Source organism: Microcaecilia unicolor, chromosome 1 (genome assembly GCF_901765095.1).
Source record: "Microcaecilia unicolor chromosome 1, aMicUni1.1, whole genome shotgun sequence".
Taxonomy (NCBI): domain Eukaryota; kingdom Metazoa; phylum Chordata; class Amphibia; order Gymnophiona; family Siphonopidae; genus Microcaecilia; species Microcaecilia unicolor.
Window position 1 is genome coordinate 700,613,188 of NC_044031.1, and position 19,598 is coordinate 700,632,785.

The 19,598-nt window shown below is 39.3% G+C and overlaps 1 protein-coding gene across 6 annotated transcripts in view; it reads left to right on the plus strand.

The window, feature by feature from the left end:
* The window catches only part of THSD4 (thrombospondin type 1 domain containing 4), a 903,119-nt gene extending 883,873 nt beyond the window's left edge, over positions 1–19,246 (plus strand). For all 6 annotated transcript variants that reach the window (XM_030188643.1, XM_030188634.1, XM_030188628.1 and 3 more), the window contains 5 exons: positions 809–982; positions 5,867–6,040; positions 11,435–11,614; positions 14,992–15,136; positions 18,536–19,246. In XM_030188643.1, the coding sequence (XP_030044503.1) occupies positions 809–982; positions 5,867–6,040; positions 11,435–11,614; positions 14,992–15,136; positions 18,536–18,678 (816 nt within the window). In that variant the 3' untranslated portion in view covers positions 18,679–19,246. The remainder of the gene's footprint in view (positions 1–808; positions 983–5,866; positions 6,041–11,434; positions 11,615–14,991; positions 15,137–18,535) is intronic.
* The last annotated feature ends 352 nt before the right edge of the window (positions 19,247–19,598 follow it).

Sequence of the window (19,598 nt, forward strand, 5' to 3'; positions counted from 1 at the left end):
CTAAATTAACAGTGAAACTTGAGATGCACTGACCTGCCTATCTCTGTTCCTCCCTCTACGACCTATCTAAAATGGAGCTGTGTGAGGCCTCTGCATTAACTGTTAATGTGTGCATACACTACCAGTGTGTGTTCTAATTCATGAGTTCACTGCATTACACAGGATTAAGAGCCCCCCCCCCCCCCGATATTTAGCGCTATTTTAGCAGCCAGGAACAGCTCCTAGCCGGTTAATTAACACTTAACTGGCTATCCTTGAATATACAGTGGGAGATAGTCGGTTATCTCCCACTGAACATTCCCGGTCAGTGCTTAGCAGCCATAGCAGCCAATCGATTTTATCACATGATATAACCGGCTATCCGCAAATATGTAGCACATTGACGGCTAAGTTTGGCAGCCAAATTGAGCCGCCCAAATAGCAGGCCTATCTTTGGCTGCTATAAACTTAACCGACCAGCGCTGAATATTGGCTTGGACGCTTAAGTTTAAACCAGATAAAAATAAACCGAATATTCAATGCCGGTCACCAGAAATGGCCAGGCATTAAATATCCGACCTCACTGCCTTCCGCCATCTGAATATCGACTCCTAAGTATCTAATCCCTCAGCCAAATTTGGTGGACCAGTTGCAAGTTGTTAAAGGAAGGCCAGTTTGGATTTTAACCTGTTCCATTGTATCCAGTTTCATTAGTAACATGGTGGTATTATAGTGGGATATCACAGTTATATATAGTACAGCTAACTTCATGGATATGATTAAGCATATTGATATTTCTAACCAGTCAACTGGGAAAATTATATTTCAGTGTTCAGTTCCCTGTGGAGTGGGACAAAAGACTCGAGATGTAAAGTGCATCAGTAATATTGGAGATATTGTGGACGATGAAGAATGTAACATGAAGCTTCGACCAACAGATATCGAAAACTGTGATATGGGGTCTTGTGCAAAGAGCTGGTTCCTCACAGAGTGGAGTGATAGGGTAAGATTTTGAGTTCTTGCATGATGCTTATCTGCCTCATCTATGCCTTTGACAGAATAATTTGTTAGCTATGATGGATCTGCTGATGATACAAAAATATGAAATATCAACTAAAAATATGACTGGCAATGCTACATTTAATCTGCAGTAGGAGTGTTAGCACCGGTTATCAGTGGCACCAGTTCTTACATATAGCATTGTTCTATCAAGCTTACTTTTATCTGTAATGCCATTTATGCAGGCTGTCAAAGAGATCTTTTGTGGAAGAGTAAGACTATCCAAAATACAGCTGAACGATTAATTTTTTTCTGCTTATAAATATGATAGTGTTTCCCAGAAACCCGACAAATGGCCTGGCTGGAAAAAAATTACTTGGACCCCTGACAGACCCCTGAAAAGGAGGACATGTCCAGGGAAATCTGGATATATAGCAATCCTACTTATATAGGTTGTACTTATAGTTCAGATGCTTGCCATCATGAGACTTAGGGACTTTGAGGCTCAGGTACTTCTTCTTTGAGCTTGGGATCCACTATGTTGCTCTGGGGATTCTCAGGAAACAGAGATGTTGTAAATGAAGTATTTCCTTAATGTTCCTGGACCACCAGTGGATGGCATACTGTCCAGCTTACCTTTCTGTAGCAGATACACAGATAGGCCAGTCACTCCTCTTCAGTAACACAAGAAGGTGGTGAAGGTTCCCATTCCCTCTGCCATCCACTAGGGAAGGTGATTAAAAGGCGTTCCTGACTGCTGCAATTGTGCTGGCATGGGTAGCACAACACTAGTCTGCATAATGTCTGGCCTATGAATCAAGGCTTAGGCTTGAAGGATCTCCACTTGAGACTAGAGTCAGAGGCCAGGGAGAAACAGGAAAAGCTAAAGACAGAGTTTCAATAGTGAGTTAAGGTTCTATATTCATAGTTTCCCCCTGATTATAATACATCAGTTCCAGTTTCTCCCTCTTTCTAGAAGAGGCCAAAATATCCACTTGGTCAATTGTTGCTCTGCCTGCCTACCATCAGGCAAGAGGTATTATTCTACTGGTTGAGGTAGTAGCATTGTGAATCCAGTCAGGCACCCTTAATTTCAGATTACCAGCTGCCCTACAGTAGTTAGATCTAATAGCAACCTATGTGTCATGGACTACGAAAGGGCCCTTGGCATTGCCTCAAGCCCTCAAACCTTCTGACAAGACATTAATTGCTTGGCAGTGCCACTTCCCATCCAACAAAATTATATAATACAACCTAGTAATTGCAATATTAGAATTTTGGAATAATTTATGATTTCCACAGAATGCCAAAAGTAATAATAATAATGGCTCATCTGATTCATCCTGCCAAATATACTGCTTCCCAATTTTTGATTTTTATAGGAGCAGACAAGTCGCTGACCTTGATTCACTGAACAGACTGACTCTGATTTCAAGGAAAACTAGATCAGCATGACTTGATTTGTTTCTCTGCTTTTGTTGAGTTTATGGCACATTATTCCTCTTCAATTACAAGTTACTTTCAGGTACCTTCTAGATATTTTCTTATCTCTAAAGAGCTTATAAACTAAGGGCTGGATTTAGTAAAAAGCATTACTGCCTTACTATTTATTATAATGATACCTATTTACTATTAACACATTTATCTGCATTAATTCAGTAGTGCACTTTGGTAAATGTAGTCCTTAGTTTGTTCCCGAGTCAATGAAGGCTGAAGAGATTAGCCCAGTGGTTCCCAAAACCTGGTCCTGGAGGCACCCCAGCCAATCAGGTTTTTAGGATATCCACAATGAATATTCATGAGAGAGAGATCTGCACAAGAAGCACCAGTGGGATTTGAATCCTGACATCGCCAGTCCTCAGTCTGCTGCTCTAACCATTATGCTGCTACATATTCTTCTGCATATGACTGTTTCTGTACATTTTCTGATTATCATCTATTACACAGTCTTTTTTGGCATGTAATTACATGACAAAATAAGCAGTTTATAACGAAAATGATTATACACCATAAAAGAATGTATGATAAATGGGTGGCCTAGTGGCAAATCTCTGCGTCGCCATTCAAAGAGACTTGAGTTTAATTCTTTCTTCAGATCTTCCACCATTCCCTGGGTCAATTGGGACTGGAAATTGTTCAGCCAGTCATTGTACGTAGGCAACTCCTAGTGGTCAAATTCAGGGACAATGATTGCAGAGTTCCCTTAACCAAGGGTCATTGCTGCAATAACTGAATCAAAATAGTTCAGAGGTGATAATGTCTCTTTATTGTTGGTAAAATCTCATTTGAAGAATTTTGTTCATGCTATAGGGATATACACAGAAGAGATAACAACTACCAAAATTGTGTTAGGTTTGCTCCAAAACGCCAATGAGAGGAGACTTGGAGCATATTAGATGTACTTAGAGGAGGTAAAAGAGGGAGAGTTATACATTCAGATACCTCAAAAATACACAAGCAAACATTTTTTTAGTGGCAAGGAGAGTTTAGAACAATAGGTCATGATATGAGAATCAATTCAGGTAGTGTCAGAAGAAACATTAGAAACAAATAGGAGGAAATATGTTTCACTCAATGAATAGTTAAGCTCTGGAACTCATTGCGGGAGGATGTGGTAACACTGGTTAGTGTATCTGGGTTTAAAAAAGGTTTGGACAACTATGAAGGAAAAGTCCATAGTCTGCTATTGAGATAGACATGGGGAAAGCCACTGCTAGCCCTAGGATTGGTGGCATGGAATGTTGGTACTATCTGGGTTTCTGCCAGATCTGGATTGGCTAGATGGACCAATGGTCTGACCCAGTATGGCTGTGCTTATGTTCTAATATGTCTTTCCATCTGAGATAATGGAGACAAAAAGATGTCAAGAAAGCATGGAATAAGCACAGTTGCAAACCTATGAAGAGGAAACCAGACATTGACTAATGTATAGCTATAAAACGGAAGCAAGTTACGGAGCCCAAATGGGCCTTATACTTCTTTAGGCTTTTGTATTAACCCTCATAACATTTGCAGGTCAGCAGTCATTTTCTATTAAATTTAGTTATAAAATGCAGATGAGCTCTTGGCTTTTTAGCAATCCATAGCTATATTTTGCAAGAAATTTTCAAGTTGCCAGTACTAAGAACTTTGGACCCCTTTTACTAAGCTGCACTAGTAAAGGGGCTTAGCACACCCTTAAGTGAATCTTTCCTGGTCAAAGCCCATTTCTAGTGTGGCTGTAAAATAGCCTTTTTTTCTATTTGTTTCATTTCTGGCCAACACTAATGTTACCACTAATTCACAGCCAGCTAAATTAACACAGGAGCCCTTACTACCTCCTATTTGTGAGGTGCATTAAGTTCACGTTAACAGTTAGCGTGTGGTAATGTCACCACACTAGCTGGTTAATACTTCCATGCCTGCTCTCTGCCCTTTCTCTGTCCCTTGTTGATTGGCAGCAGAGGCATCAGTGCAGGGAGGAGGCAATTTGGAGAAACCGTGGAGCCTGACCACTGGAAGGTAAGACTCCTGATGCAGGCCCCTATGGCCGAAACACGACTCTTGTCGCGTCTCTGATGTTATTAAATAAAGGTATTGATCACTGGAATATCGTCTTTTCATTGTTGCAAAGTCACCTTCGCTGTGTTTTGTGTCCTATGCCCCTGACACACCCACTCCCAAATTAAAAAAATAAATACTGCTCACTTAGCACACACAGTGGCAAAACTATCTCACGTTGGGCCATTTTTGCTGCCTTAGGCATGTGTTAGCACCTAATGCAGCTTGGTAAAAAGGCCCCTTTGCACTTCAGCTGATGTGTGATGTAACGGAGAATGAACAGTTGTTCAAATATACTTTTCTTCAACGTGGGGATTCCAAAGAATTTCAATATATGGCAGTGGGTTAATCCTCTGATTCTATAAAAGTTGCTAAAAATTGTGCCTGCAAATTTGGATGTGCGCCCAATATGCAAGTGCAATTTAATTGAATAACAAGCTAATTAGCTCAGATAATTGGCTTTTTATCAATTATTGGCATTGATTAGATTTAATTGAAATGTACGCATGTACATTTAGGCACGGGATTCATGCCTAAATTTTGCAAGTGATTCAAAAAAGGGTGTGTGGAAAAGGGAGGGTCATGGGTGGAACGGAGGCATTCATTTAAGTTATGTGCGTTGTTACAGAATAAGGGCAGCTGCATCTAAATTTACGTATTATTTGCACCATGTTTTAGTTGGTACAAACGGTTGCATCTAAAGTTAAGCATGATTCCGGGGGGTAAACGCTGTTCTACAATTTTTTTAGCACCATATATAGAATTTAACCTTAAATGTCATGCCATTTATAGAGGAAAGAATTTGCATGGAAATAGGAAAACTGAAAATGGATGAGCCAGTGATGCAGGTGATATATATTCTAGGACATTAAGGGCAAAAGTTATCAACATGGGCTACTGCTAAAATGAGTTATTTTACTTTTAACCCAGATTAGTATCAACCAGCAATTTAACCGGACAGTGTGTGTACAATATGGAGTTGTCCGGCTAAATATTTTAGACAGCCCTGCTTATGCTTCCAGTCCTGCCATTATCTTATCCAGGTGTCTTTGTCCACACAAAAAAACTGAGCAGACACAATGCCACACAGGAGAAAAATAGGGTTATAGTTAAGTATGTAAGATCCAAGTTTACCTGCACAAATTTGTTGAATTTGGCCCTCATAGGTTATAGTCACCATTTTCTAACCGGGGATGAGAGCCACAGCTGCCCAGGACTTTTGAATGAGTAATACTTAATAACAAATGCTCCAGTCGATTAAGAACACAAATGAGTAGGCCACAGGTTCCACTGTGTTGCAGAAAAGTAATTCTCAGAACAATAAGGAGAGCTTGGCCTTCTTTTGCAGTGCTCCGTGGAATGTGGTGAAGGAGTTCGCACTCGGTCAGTGGTTTGTCTAACCAACCATATTAGCAGTTTACCCCTGGAAGGCTGTGGGAACACTAAACCTTCCGAAACGATGTCGTGTGATAATGGACCTTGCCAAGGCAAAGTGGAATGGTTTGCTGGGAGCTGGAGTCAGGTCAGTTCAATGTCAAACAATGTTGGATGTTTATTCTTAGAACTGATTCTCTAAGGGGCTTTCTTACTAAAGTGTGCAAAGCAGTTAGCCTGTGATTTAGCACTTGCTAACAATTAACACACGAGCACTGCCCCACTGCAATATGCTAATTCATGTGTTAACTACATAGCCTATTATGGAGCATAGGACATGGTCAGGTTATGGGTAAGAAATGAATGTGGACTGAGCATGCACTTACTGCCTCCTGTATGTCTGTGCTGAGAACACACTAAGAAGGAAATTCTAGATATATGGCATTAAACCTTAGACGCTACTTCCATGCTGAATTTGCAGCACCAAAAAAGCGTTCTAATGGATGCAAGTTGCCAAAATGGGGCAGAATTGGCGGATCCATGTGAAAACACACTTGCACACCCATTTATAGAACAGCACCGAAGTGTTTCTGCATGGATCTGCAAAGGGGGCGTGGCTATGGGCAGGACATGAGGGGCCAGACACATTCCCTTAAAATGTGCACAGTGTTATAGAATTTGGGGGATCCACGCCCAAATTGTGCACCAGGATTTACACCTGGTTTCAGCTGGTGTAACTCCTTGTGCCCAAACTTGAGAATGAATCCCATCGTACTATTCTATAAAGGGCACCGATCCCCCAAACACCCCTAATAGAATACCGTTCAGCGCCAATTTTTTTGGCACTGAATTTTGAGCACCATTTATAGAATGTACCTCTAAGAGGGCAATTCTATAAAGAGACACCTATCTGGAGCTGATTCTATAAAGGAGCGTAGGTGCCTAATCGCCTTTATAAAATACTAGCATATCCAGGTATATACGCACATATAAGTTTAGACACATGCAACTATGTCAGCCATAGAGCTGATGTAAATGGATTTAGGAGACACGCACATAATGTGGATGGGCATAATTGGACGGGGTGCCCAAGTTTTCCTGAGGGCGTCCTCACAGGATGTCCCCCGCAAAGGGGCGGGCAAACCCGTATTATCGAAACAAGATGGGCATCCATCTTTCATTTCGATAATACGGTCGGGGACGCCCAAATCTCAACATTTAGGTCGATCTTAGAGATGGTCGTCCCCGGTTTTCGGCAATAATGGAAACTGAGGGTGCCCATCTCAGAAACTACCAAATCCAAGTCATTTGGTCGTGGGAGGTGCCAGCACTCGTAGTGCACTGGTCCCCTGACATGCCAGAACACCAACCGGGCACCCTAGGGGGCACTGCAGTGGACTTCATAAATTGCTCCCAGGTGCATAGCTCCCTTACCTTGGGTGCTGAGCCCCCCAACCCCCCCCCCCCCAAACCCACTTCCCACAACTGTACAACACTACCATAGCCCTTAGGGATGAAGGGGGGCACCTAGATGTGGGTACAGTGAGTTTCTGGTGGGTTTTGGAGGGCTCACATTTACCACCACAAGTGTAACGGGGGGGGGGGGGGGGAATGGGCCTGGGTCCGCCTGCCTGAAGTGCACTGCAGTACTCACTAAAACTGCTCCAGGGACCTGCATACTGGAGTCAGGGAGCTGAGTATGACATTTGAGGCTGGCATAGAGGCTGGCAAAAGTATTTTTAAAGTTTTTTTTCGGGTGGTAGGGGGTTAGTGACCACTGGGGGAGTAAGGGGAGGTCATCCCTGATTCCCTCCGGTGGTCATCTGGTCAGTTCAGGCACCTTTTTGAGGCTTGGTCGCAAGAAAAAATGGACCAAGTAAAGTTGGCCAAGTGTTCGTCAGGGGCGCCCTTCTTTTTTCTATTATCGGCTGAGGACGCCCATGTGTTAAACATGCCCCAGTCCCACTTTCGCTATGCTTCCGACACGCCCCCGTGAACTTTGGTCATCCCTGCGACAGAAAGCAGTTGAGGACGCCCAAAATCGGGTTTCGATTATGCCGATTTGGGTGACCCTGTGAGAAGGACGTCCATCTTCCGATTTGTGTCAAAAGATGGGCGTCCTTCTCTTTTGGAAATAAGCCTGATAGTATTCTATAAGTTACATATGTAAGTGTGCACCTACCCAAGCTCCACCCAGTCTCCACCTATGTGAACACCCAGCTGCGCAGTAGGCACAATCAAAGATATGCTCATATACATGTTTATGTATTTATACACTGTGTCTGTAAAAAAGTGAGCCTCCTAAACATTTTGCAATAACAACCGCAAACCTGCACCAAATTAATTACAATTTTACATGCACAAAGTGACATCCGTTTGCATCACCGACGCCAAATTACATAGAAATCCCTTTTCCTGTTTAAGAGATTTTTAATTTTTACAAACTGCTGTCACAAATCTCAGTTCCAAGGTAGGAACAAAAGAAACTGTGATGTGAAGAAAATTAAAAGAAAAAAGAGGAGAAAAAGAACCAGAGGCTTCAGATATTATCCAGTGGCCAGGCTATAAGGTCTCTTATAGCACTCAGCTATTTCAAACCCTTGAGCCTCTTGAGTGACATCAATCATTTGCCATACTGGAACCAAAAGCTCTGTATACATACAAATTTCATTTAATCCAATCTTTTCATTTTTTAATAAATATTTTACTGAACATCAACAAAAATATAGGAGAATAAATGTAACCTATACTGGGAGTAAACTAATGTCAAGCCATCGAGCCAACAACTCAAAATAAAACAAGTAAATGGCGACTACTTATCTGCATTTGCAGTTTCAGCGCTGAATAAAACCAATTTTTATTGCCCGACGCTGATGTCTTAGTGGAAGACAGCATTTCGGTCAAAAGACCTGCTTCTGGGGACTGTGGAATGTTGCAATCAGGCGGCTGACCAGCTCAACTCAAATGAAATAAACCGGCCTGATTGTGACATTCTTAAAGCTATTCATTCAAGCTTTTATTTAAACTGAGTGCTGTTGCACATAAGTTCATTTTTGGTGATATTGTCTTGCGCTCAAGACCCTAGTATAATAATGAATTCAGTATGCAAATATTTGGAGGGTTTTTTTTTGTTTTTGTTTTTCAGGAAGCATCACATCTCTAGAAATATAACAGTGGAAAAATCCCCAACTCTTTAATATATCTTGGGCTGATGGCTTAGAAAGAGTGCATTGTCTCCTAACTTAAGCTTCACTCTTCCTATAAACTATTCTTTCAGCAAGATAAATTAACTTCTCTGGTACCAAAACAAGACTTCTAAAAGGCAGGGAGAAGCTGTTTTCTGACCTTGTAGACACAACATAGAAATGACTACTAAGCAGCGCTAAGCACTAATGCGTGCTGTTTACCAAAGGGTGTGCTCAGCTTTCCCGTGGTAATTTTTGCATGTGCATATGGTACGCACGTGCTAAAACATAAAATTTATGTTTTAGGACTGAGGTGGCTCGGGGGGGGGGGGCGTAGAATGGGTGTGTACTGTACTAATCAGCACAGCTGCATTGCCGCATGCTGATTAGCACGTGGTTAAAGCATGAGCCCTTACTGCCTACCAAATAGGTGCAAGTAAGTGGTCACATGCTATTGACCACATGCTAATGGGAAAATTAGCACGTGGCTATTGATGCTGGAAATAGAAAAATCAGCCATTTTATCCACGCAGTAAAAATGGCCTTAGCACACAGAAATGACACATGTTAGCACGCACTATGGCTACTTTTTACTGTAGCTTAGTAAATGGGCCCCTTTGGTATGAATGTAATTATATAATGTGTCAAATGAGTTGAGAGAACTGACTGTGATTCTAAATTTGTTTTATCAAAAGTTCATAAATTGAAGAACCCAGTGATTTAAATCATAACATTTGTTTCAATCACTTTAATAAAGCACAAGGAAAGAGTTCAAACACCCAAACGCTTACTATTATTTCAGTGTCGAATACTGGGGTTGTGTTTTTCATCATCAGTCAGAACAATCACATGATTATTTTCTATTTTTTTTAAACAAAATCTTGTTTATTTGCTTATTAACATATTTAAAATTCAGTCATTAACTTGATTTGAATGCACAATCTTCAATATAGCATACTCCTTTTGAGCAACATTTCCATCTCAAATGAATTGAAAGTCGAGCACTTAACTTGACACCTGATGGTGGTCAAATCTGTTCCACTTAAACGGCTTCCTCAGGGGTTGTTCCTTGACCACTTGATAACATCCAGAGGTTTCATTCTTTCAAATGAGATCCTAAAAATCACCAAAAGTATAAGATGCTGAAATAATAGTAAGTGTCTGGGTGTTTGAAGTCCTTTCCTGGTGCTTTATTAAAGTGATTGAAACAAATGTTATGATTTAATTCACTGGGTTCTTGTAATTATATAATTATATAATTGCATGTGTTTTTTCAATGTTTTGCTAGTAAAATCTTAGAAAAGTTCTTCTCTTCCATGCAAGGATAGTTACTGGGCTGCAGTACAATGTGCTATTTTACAACTACAATATGTACTAAGCTTTAGCACCACAGGTTAATAGCTCACACAGTAAATTTAGGGGCCCTTTTACAAAGTGGAGGTAAGCCCAACACAGGCTTACCGCTCGCTAAAAGAGAAGTACCACCAGGCTACCACAGCAGCCTGGTGGTAGTTCCTACCCCCAGCATGTGTCCTACCCAGCACTGCAAAAATATTTGTATTTTTGAAGCGCCTGGTAGTAATTGGGCAGTGCCGCTCACTGCCTGATTACCGCCGGGTTAGCACAGGAGCCCTTACTGCCACCTCAATGGGTGGCAATAAGAGCTTCTCCCAAAAGATCTGCCTTTTACCCGCTGCGGTAAAAGGGGGGGCCTTGGCACATATCAAAAACATGTGCCGATGCCAGCGCAGGCCCCATTTTGCCACAGCTTCGTAAAAGAGGCCCTTAATGTTGTGTTTCTGCAGCCAAGAAAGTTGCATACTCCTAGCTAGAGGAAAACAAAGCTAGTGGACTCCAATTCAAGCCCACTATCTTGTGATGTTAACATAAGTTGTATTATTCATTTTGAATAATAATGAGGTACTTTGCATTCATTTGCATGCTTTGCATCTCATTATTAGTTGTCATATGTTACACTAAAAACTCATGCATTAAGGACAACTAATGCATGACTTTTGCTAATTAATGCCCATTATTTAGCAAATAAGACACACTAGTACTGTATTCCATTAACACACTTTAGTAACTTTCCCTCTTGGTTGTTTCAGTTCAGTAGGAAGACTGACTTTGGATTGCAGAGAAAAGATTCCTAGCTTTATGTGGAGCTACTTCTAACTTACATCAGTCTCTTTTTAGCAGGCCTATGCAGTATTGCAAGTGTATGATATTATTACAGGGATCCAGTTTACAGCATTTTCAGTAGGGCATATTAATAATATCAAAGAACTAGAATACTTCTGGTATTTATCTTGTCCATGTTCATGGCAATTTCTTACATTTTTTCTTCCATCCTATAGTGCTCAGTTGAATGTAACAGTGGGACTCAACAGAGAGAGGTTATTTGCATTAGAAAAACCATGGGAAGTTTTACTATGGTGAACCCCTATGAGTGCTCGTTCTTAGAAAAACCACCCCGTCAACAGCCCTGCTACCTAAAACCCTGTGGTGTGAAGTGGTTTCATACAGACTGGAGTACTGTAAGTGACTAGTTTATATATCCATTTTCTGTTATTAGATACATTCTGGCATTCAATGAACCTCTTTTTTTACCAGCACACTGCTGTCCTGTTAAAGAATGATACTATTTCCTTTTCTTTTAACCAAAATGGGTGCTACTGTGGAATACGCATTAGGACTATTTATATTATTTTGATTGAAACAGATTAAATGTTAAGTAATATATACAGGGTTTGAATTATGTATGAAATTCCACGAGTCTGACTTAATACTCTAACAATCCAACTGACTCCCTCACAGGCTTTCTGCTCCTAATGTACCTGTAGAAATTTCTGCTATGAATTTTTGCCTCTATAGCCAGTTTCTTTTCAAATTCTGTTTTAGCCTTCTTTATCAATGCTTTGCATCTAACTTGCCAGTGCTTTTGCTGCTTCTTGTTTTCTTCAATCAGATTTTGTTTCCATTTTCTAAAAGGTGTTCTTTTGACTCTTCAGCTTTCTTCACCTCACCTTTTAACCATGCCGGCTGTTGTTTGGCCTTCCTTCCTCCTTTTCTGATATGTGGAATACATCTGGTCTAGGCTATTACCTATTACATCCTATGTTATGGCCAGTCTTATTAGAGTTACATGCAGGTCCCTGGAATAGTCTAGTGGTCAATGCAGTGCACTGTAGAGAAAGGAACCCAGGCCCATAATGCCCTCTATTACACATGTGGTGTAAAGTGTCAGCCCCGCCAAACCTACTGTATCCACATACAGGTGACACGTGCTGCCATAAGGGCTATTGTAGTGGTGTATAGTTGGGTACAGTAGATGTTTGGTGGGTTTTGAAGGGCTTACCATACAATATAAAAGGGTAAGTACCTTGGACCTTTTATGTAAAGTCCACTGCAGTGACCCCTAGGGTGCCCACTGGTCTGTTGGGATGCCTGTGTCTACTAGGAAAGCTGGCTTCTCCTACATCCCAATGACTTGATTTTGTGCACTTTTCACTTGGACTTTTTTTTTTTATGGTCCAAAAAGGTAGACACATTAAGCACAACAATGTCTAGGAAATGGCCATTTTCAAAGAAAAAGACATTTTTCTGGTTTGAAAATGGTCATTTTCACTACTCGATTTTTGGACATTTTCAGCAAAAATGTCCAAAGTCAGATTTAGACATCATATCAAAAATTCCCTTCTTTGTCTCATTAATCCATGCATACATATATGCTCTGTTACTTTGTTCTTTATAATAGTTTCTACCATTTTGCCTGGCACCGACATCAGGCTCACCGGTCTATAATTTCCCCTCCAATCTTCTGGTACCATGCTTGATTTTAAAGATAAATTACATATTACTAGCAATAGCTCTGCAAGTTCATTTTTCAATTCTATCAGTACTCTGGGATGTATACCATGTGGTCCAGGCAATTTGCTACTGTTCAGTTTGTCAAATTGCCCCATTATATCTTCCAGATTTACAGAGATTTGTTTAAATGTCTCTTACTCATCAACATTGAATACTATTTCTGGCACAGGTATCTCTCCCACATATTCCTTGGTGAAGACCAACGTAAAGAATTCTTTTAATCTCTCCGCTATGGCCTTGTATTCCCTGAGTGCCCCTTTTACTCCTCAGTCATCTAGCAGTCCAACTGATTCTTTTACCAAGTTCTTGCTTCTAATATACATGAAAAAAAGGTTTTGACTATGTGTTTTTTGCCTCCAATATAATCTTCTTTTCAAAGTCTTTCTTTGCCTTCCTTATCAGCGATTTGCATTTGACTTTGCTGTTTCCTATTATTTTCTGTCGGATCATTCTTCCATTTTCTGAAGGATTTTCTTTTAGCTCTAATAGCTTCCTTCACCTCACTTTTTAACCATGCCGGCTGGCCTACCTTCCTCCTTTTTTAATACATGGAATATAACTGGCCTGGGCTTCCAGGATTTTTTTTTGTTGAACAGCATCCATGGCTGATGTACATTTTTGCAGCTGCTCCTCTAAGTTTTCTTTCACCGTTCTTCTAATTTTATCACAGTCTCCTTTTTAAAAGTTAAAAGCTAATATATTGGATTTCTTGTATGTACTTACTCCAGAGCCTATACCAAATCTGATCATGTTATGATCACTGTTATCAAGAGGCCCCAGCATCATTACCTCCTACACCAGATTATGTACTCCATTAAAGATTAGATCTAGAATTTTTCCCCTCTTGTTAGTTCCTGAACCAGCTGCTCCTCAAAGCAGCCCTTGATTTCATCAAGGAATTTTTCTTGACTTCACTTTACATTTTACTTTACATCATATTTATATACCGCTCTTAAACCAATTGGATTCTGAGTAGTTTACAATAAGAGAAAACCAAGGCAGAACCTTGGGAAGATTACAAACTTATCAAAAATGAACTAAGCAGTCTACAGAAAAACAACCTGATATATAAATTATAGCAATTTCCATTATACATATTGTCTAATTAACAATTAGCATTAGAGTTGATTTGAAAATCTCCTAAAGAGCAGTGTTTTCAGATTTTTCTTAAACAATGCATAGTTAGAAAACTGATTGAAACAGGGCGATGCCCACGTCCAAATTCTGGTAGGTTGTAAAGCAAGTAATTTATCATAGATGGAAATTCACCTTATGCCTTTAATGGAAAGTAAAACTAAGTAAGAAAAATTACAAATTCTCCTAAGCCTATTGACGCTCCCAAATTCAATAAGAGAGACTAAATAGTCTGGACAGACTCCTGATAAAATTTTAAATAGCATACAGCATAATTTAAATAGGTTCTAGCTTGTATGGGCAGCCAATGCAACTTCAAATAATAGAAATTAAGGAGAAAATTAATCTAACTGCAGTATTCTGAATAGTTTGCAGTTTTTGAATCAACTGCTTTGGTAAACCCAAATAGATCAAGTTACAGTAGTCTAATTTAGAAAGAATTAAGGAGCCCTTTACTAAGCTGCAGTAAAGGGGCCCTGCACTAGCAGCGGTGGCCTTTTTTGCCGTGCGCCATTGTCCCTTTTACCACCTTCTTCTACTTTCCTTTAATAAATTGTAACTTCTTTTTTCAATGCTACTACTTTAATATATATTTGTAAACTGCTTAGATGGTATTTTGATAAGCAGTATATCAAGAAATAAAGAAACGTGAAAAGTTCTAGAATCTATATTCTATTGGAATGAATTTAGAGGGTCTTTTGCTAAAGTGTGCTCACTTTTGTGGCACGCGCTAAAATTGTGGACACGCTAAACGTTAGAGATGCCTGTGCATTCCTGTGGGCGACTCTAATGTTTAGCGTGCCCACAATTTTAGTGTGCGCTAAAAAACGTGAGCGCGCCTTAGTAAAAGAGGCCCTTAGTAGCTTGCTGGTAGCATGTGTCTTTATGAGTTATTTTGTAAATTATACAGTGCTCCAAGACTTGTGAAGGTGGATTTCGAGTTCGTGAGGTTCGATGCCTGTCAGATGATTTGACCCCTAGTGATAAGTGTGAGTCACAGTATAAACCAGAAGACACAGAATCATGCAACCCTCAGGACTGCATTCCGGAGATAGGTATGGTCAAAAGAGTACTTCTTTACCTTTATAAGTCTATTCTGCCTCGTCGAAAATCAAAATCTTTCTTCACTTTTCAATTCTCTTCCTTCTTTCCTTTTAAGAATTAGTGGTTATCTTAAGTTTAGGAGAGCTCTTAAGACATTTCTTTTTAAGAAATTTTACTAATTTGTGGTAACAGTGTATTTTTTGAAAACTATTCTATAATTTGGTTTAAAATATTGTAATAGATTTTGTCTTTCGTTACCTGCAGTGAACTTTTGGCATTTTGCAGGTTATAAGACTGTAGTAATAATAATAATAAATGCAGGAACAGAGTGGTCGGTATTCAAAGGCACTTGTGTGACCAACATCAATCTTCCACTGAATATTGACTTCAGAATTTGTTATCTTCTAGACCTCAGAGACAAAATATAATTTATTCCATTTATGTTCTGTTAATTGTGGGTCAGTTTGTAATAAATACCAGGACAACCAGAGCATGCCAAATAAAAGTGTATCCTACTATCTACATAGCTATTGTACGTTGTGGGTTGTCACTGGCAACATCATTCTCCAGTAGCTATATAATGTTTTTTTTTTTTATTCCAATATTCAAAACAGTCATGCTTTGGTTTCAGTATTATGGTCTAGATAATGCATTAACTTTTGGCTTTATAAGTATCTTATGGTCAAGAGTGAAACTTACAGGAATAGTGATGATAATCAGCCTCCGTTCATATAAAATACATACATCACTCAAACAGTAGGTATGACTTTATAAGGATACGATATCTGTTTAAAGTTATGTGCATTTATATTTAGCCAAAAAAAGGAGAAATACCCCCTACAAATGTATATTAGTCTCAGGGAAGGGAGGACCAATTAAAATCCAACAAACTACAGAGGTGAATAAACATATATAAAGTAGTATTTATAAACAGACCAACAAATAATGACAATAAAAATTTTCTAAAACCAATAAAATACAAAAACAGATTGCTTGATTCAATTACATACAGAAAATAGTTTGCAATAGACATGAAAATGTTCCTACATTCAACACTTGCTTGCTTGTTAACCCTTGAAGTGATTGCAGATTGTTCTACCTTTTTGCTCAGCGCATGCGGATTCATTGACAATATTTGCCTATACACAGGTCACACAGGGACCCTTTTACTAAGCTGTGTAAGCATTTACGCGCATCCTATGCGTGCCAGTTTTGAATTAACGCCCAGGTACCGCATGGAAATAGGAGGGTCATGGGCGTTTCAGGGCGGAGTGTGGTTGTGGATTCCAGTTACACACTTAATTATAGAATAAGGGTGTTCGGTGGGTAAATTTAGGCAGGAGCATAAAATGGATCCACCTAAATTTACGCACAACCCCTGCACTTAAGCGCTATTCTATAAACTGTGCCTAACTAGGCATGGCTTATAGAATAGCACTTAAGTGGGGGGGGGGGGGGGGGTTGGTGCTATTTATAGAATTCACCCCAATTGCACTCATAATTTATAAAGTACTAGCACTTTGCATGTGACTGTAACAGTTCTGCACTTGTGTGGGTCATGCACTAAGTTCTATTCTACAACTTACATGCACAACTGTCTCAGGGGTCCTTATACCAAGCTGTGGTGTGCCCTTACATAGGTTTTTCCCACACGCTAAAGCCATTTTTACCACAGCAGTAAAATAGTTGATTTTCCATTTTTTTTAATTAATGGCCATGCGCTAATGCTGCCATTAGTGTGTAGCCATTAAAAATTACTATGTAAGCACTTACCAACACTTATTTTGTAAGCGATAAGGGCTCATGTAATCCCGCGCTAACCAATTAATGCATGGTAATGTTGCTGCGCTAACTCTCCACCCCCCAACATGCCCCTTCCAACAAAAAAATTTAAAAATATATTTTTAGCACGCAGTTAGCACGTGCCCATTTGGAACCTACCATAGGATGCCTGATCACATTCTGTGATAAGCCATTTTAAGCCACGGTAAGCATGCACTAGCGCGTACAAAGGACTTCTCAGAGTTTAAATGTAAGAGGGTGTTCACAGGGGGAGGAACATGGGCGGGGATTGGAAGTATCCAGCATTTTACATGTATAACCTACAGAATATGGTCAGTTGCATGCTAAGGTGTTGCATTTACAGTAGGTGCACTCATTTACACCTGCTATTGAAATGGCAATAAATGGGCATGCCTAAATGTAGATGCCAACCACACTAGTATTCTATAAGAACCCTTAAATACAGAGGTGCTCTTATAGAATAGCCAAAAAATAGGACAAAAATACTACAGTAGATGTGCAGGGACATATAAACTGCAATGATGAGTTCCCAGCAACTTCTACTTAAACATATCTGAAATAGTATCAATATCACTTCAAGATACTGCAATACTTTCATTCATTTTCATATGAATGGTATAAGGATCATCAGAGTTCACAGCAACAGCATTGCTACCCAGACATTTTAGGCGATGTTATGCAAATCTTCATCGATCCAGTATTTTAACTTTTTCTTTCTTTTTTTTTTTAGAATAGTATGGATATATAAAAATTGTATTTGTGATTAGTACCAGTTAACTTGCAGCAGTTTTCAACACAGTGAGAACTCCACTGTGCTAGTCACAAATACACCTAAAATGTCTGGATAGCAGTGCTGTTGCTGTGAACTCTGATGATCCCTATACCATTAATATGAAAATTAATAAAAATATTGTAGTATCTTGAAGTGATATTGATACTGTTATTTGAGATATGTTTAAGTAGAAGCTGTTGGGAACTTATAGAATATCCTGCATAATTTGGGTACCTAACTTGTAGCTCCTAGTTATAAAACTACACCCCTAACTTTGGGGGTCTTTTACTAAGGCAAGCTCACAGTTTTAGCACGCGCTAAAAATAGGCACGCGCTAAATGTTAGAGATGTCAATGTATTCCTGAGGGCATCTCTAATGTTTATCGCGCACCCAATTTTAGCACGCGCTAAAAACATGAGCGCGCCTTAGTAAAAGATCCCCTTTATATGGCTATGCTGCTGTAATATTTTTATTTATTTATTATTACATTATATCCCACATTTTTCCCACTGAATGCAGGCTCAAAGTGGCTTACATAAACTGTAGAGGCTACAGTGCAATAAGAACAATTATACAAATTGAGAATGAGATATAAAATAACAATTAAACAGCAAAAAAGGCAACTGATAGTAACAGGTAATTATTGTCTTTGGATCTTAATTTATAGTATGCGTTAATTCGAGTTAAGTTGAACCTGGGGAATAAGCCTTCTTGAACAAAACTGATTTCAATCATTTTCGGAAGTTCAAATAGTTCTGGGTAGATTTCACTGAATTGGATAGAGCATTCCATATAGTATGTTTACTTCTGTATGTCATATTTTCTCTTCCACAGATGAAAACTGCAAGGATAAATACTACAATTGCAATGTGGTAGTGCAAGCTCGACTCTGCGTATATGCCTATTACAAGACCGCGTGCTGTGCTTCTTGCAAGAGAGCAGCCAATAGGCAATCAGGGTTTCTGGGCCGAAGATAACATCTGTTTACTATTGTACCAACAGAAATGAACATACAGTGTATTGTGATAAAAACAGTGTTGCTGGCTGTGTGGAGTACAACAGATGATACTCTTTCTAAAGGCATTTGTTTTCACTTTCCATAGCACTTACTGTAGCAGAGAGCCAATCTGCTCCCAATTTCACCTTTTCAGTTACCATCCCAAATTGCATAGGATTTTTTCCTATTTTAATTAAATGTATAAACTGTGATCATCTTCAGAGCAATATGTTTGCTGATATTGGATGAAATACATTCTTTTTTTTTAATTCTTTAAAAAAGAAGAGAAGAAAAAGTAAAAAGCTTAGTTAAATTTTTAAAAAAGTGGCAACGTTATGCAAAAGGAATTGATCTCAGAGCACTCTATTTATAGAAAAGAAAAAGTTTCTCCAATGATCGGACAGCTTCCTTGATACCGATGAAAGCTGTTCTCCCTTGGAGTTTTTGAGACTTTCTGAAATGAACGGGTTTAAAGATTACATTGTTAGAAGGAAGTGTAAATATTTAAGAGACATTCCATTATTAATAAAAAAAAACAGTGAATCCCATCTAGCCTGTTTCTATAATATAACAGTGTGTACTTACTGCTCCCCGAATCCAACCGTTTATGTGTGAAGAATAAGTTTTCTATTCTGTATTATCATTAAAACTCTGTTTACCTCCCTTTCTCTGCCTTGCCCTGTCACCAAAGAAAATTAACATGATTTGCCTGGAATTACTTGTCCAAGTCACTAAAGCCTGCTATCATTTAGCATCACATTAAATGCTCTTTGAGTGGATGCTAAGCAGCAAACTAGACACTAATGATTCACCAAAGCTGAATTAAGCAAGTGTAAGCATTCTAAAAAATTAACATACTGGCATGTTATGCAAATAGGATGGGAATGAATTAGTTAGCTC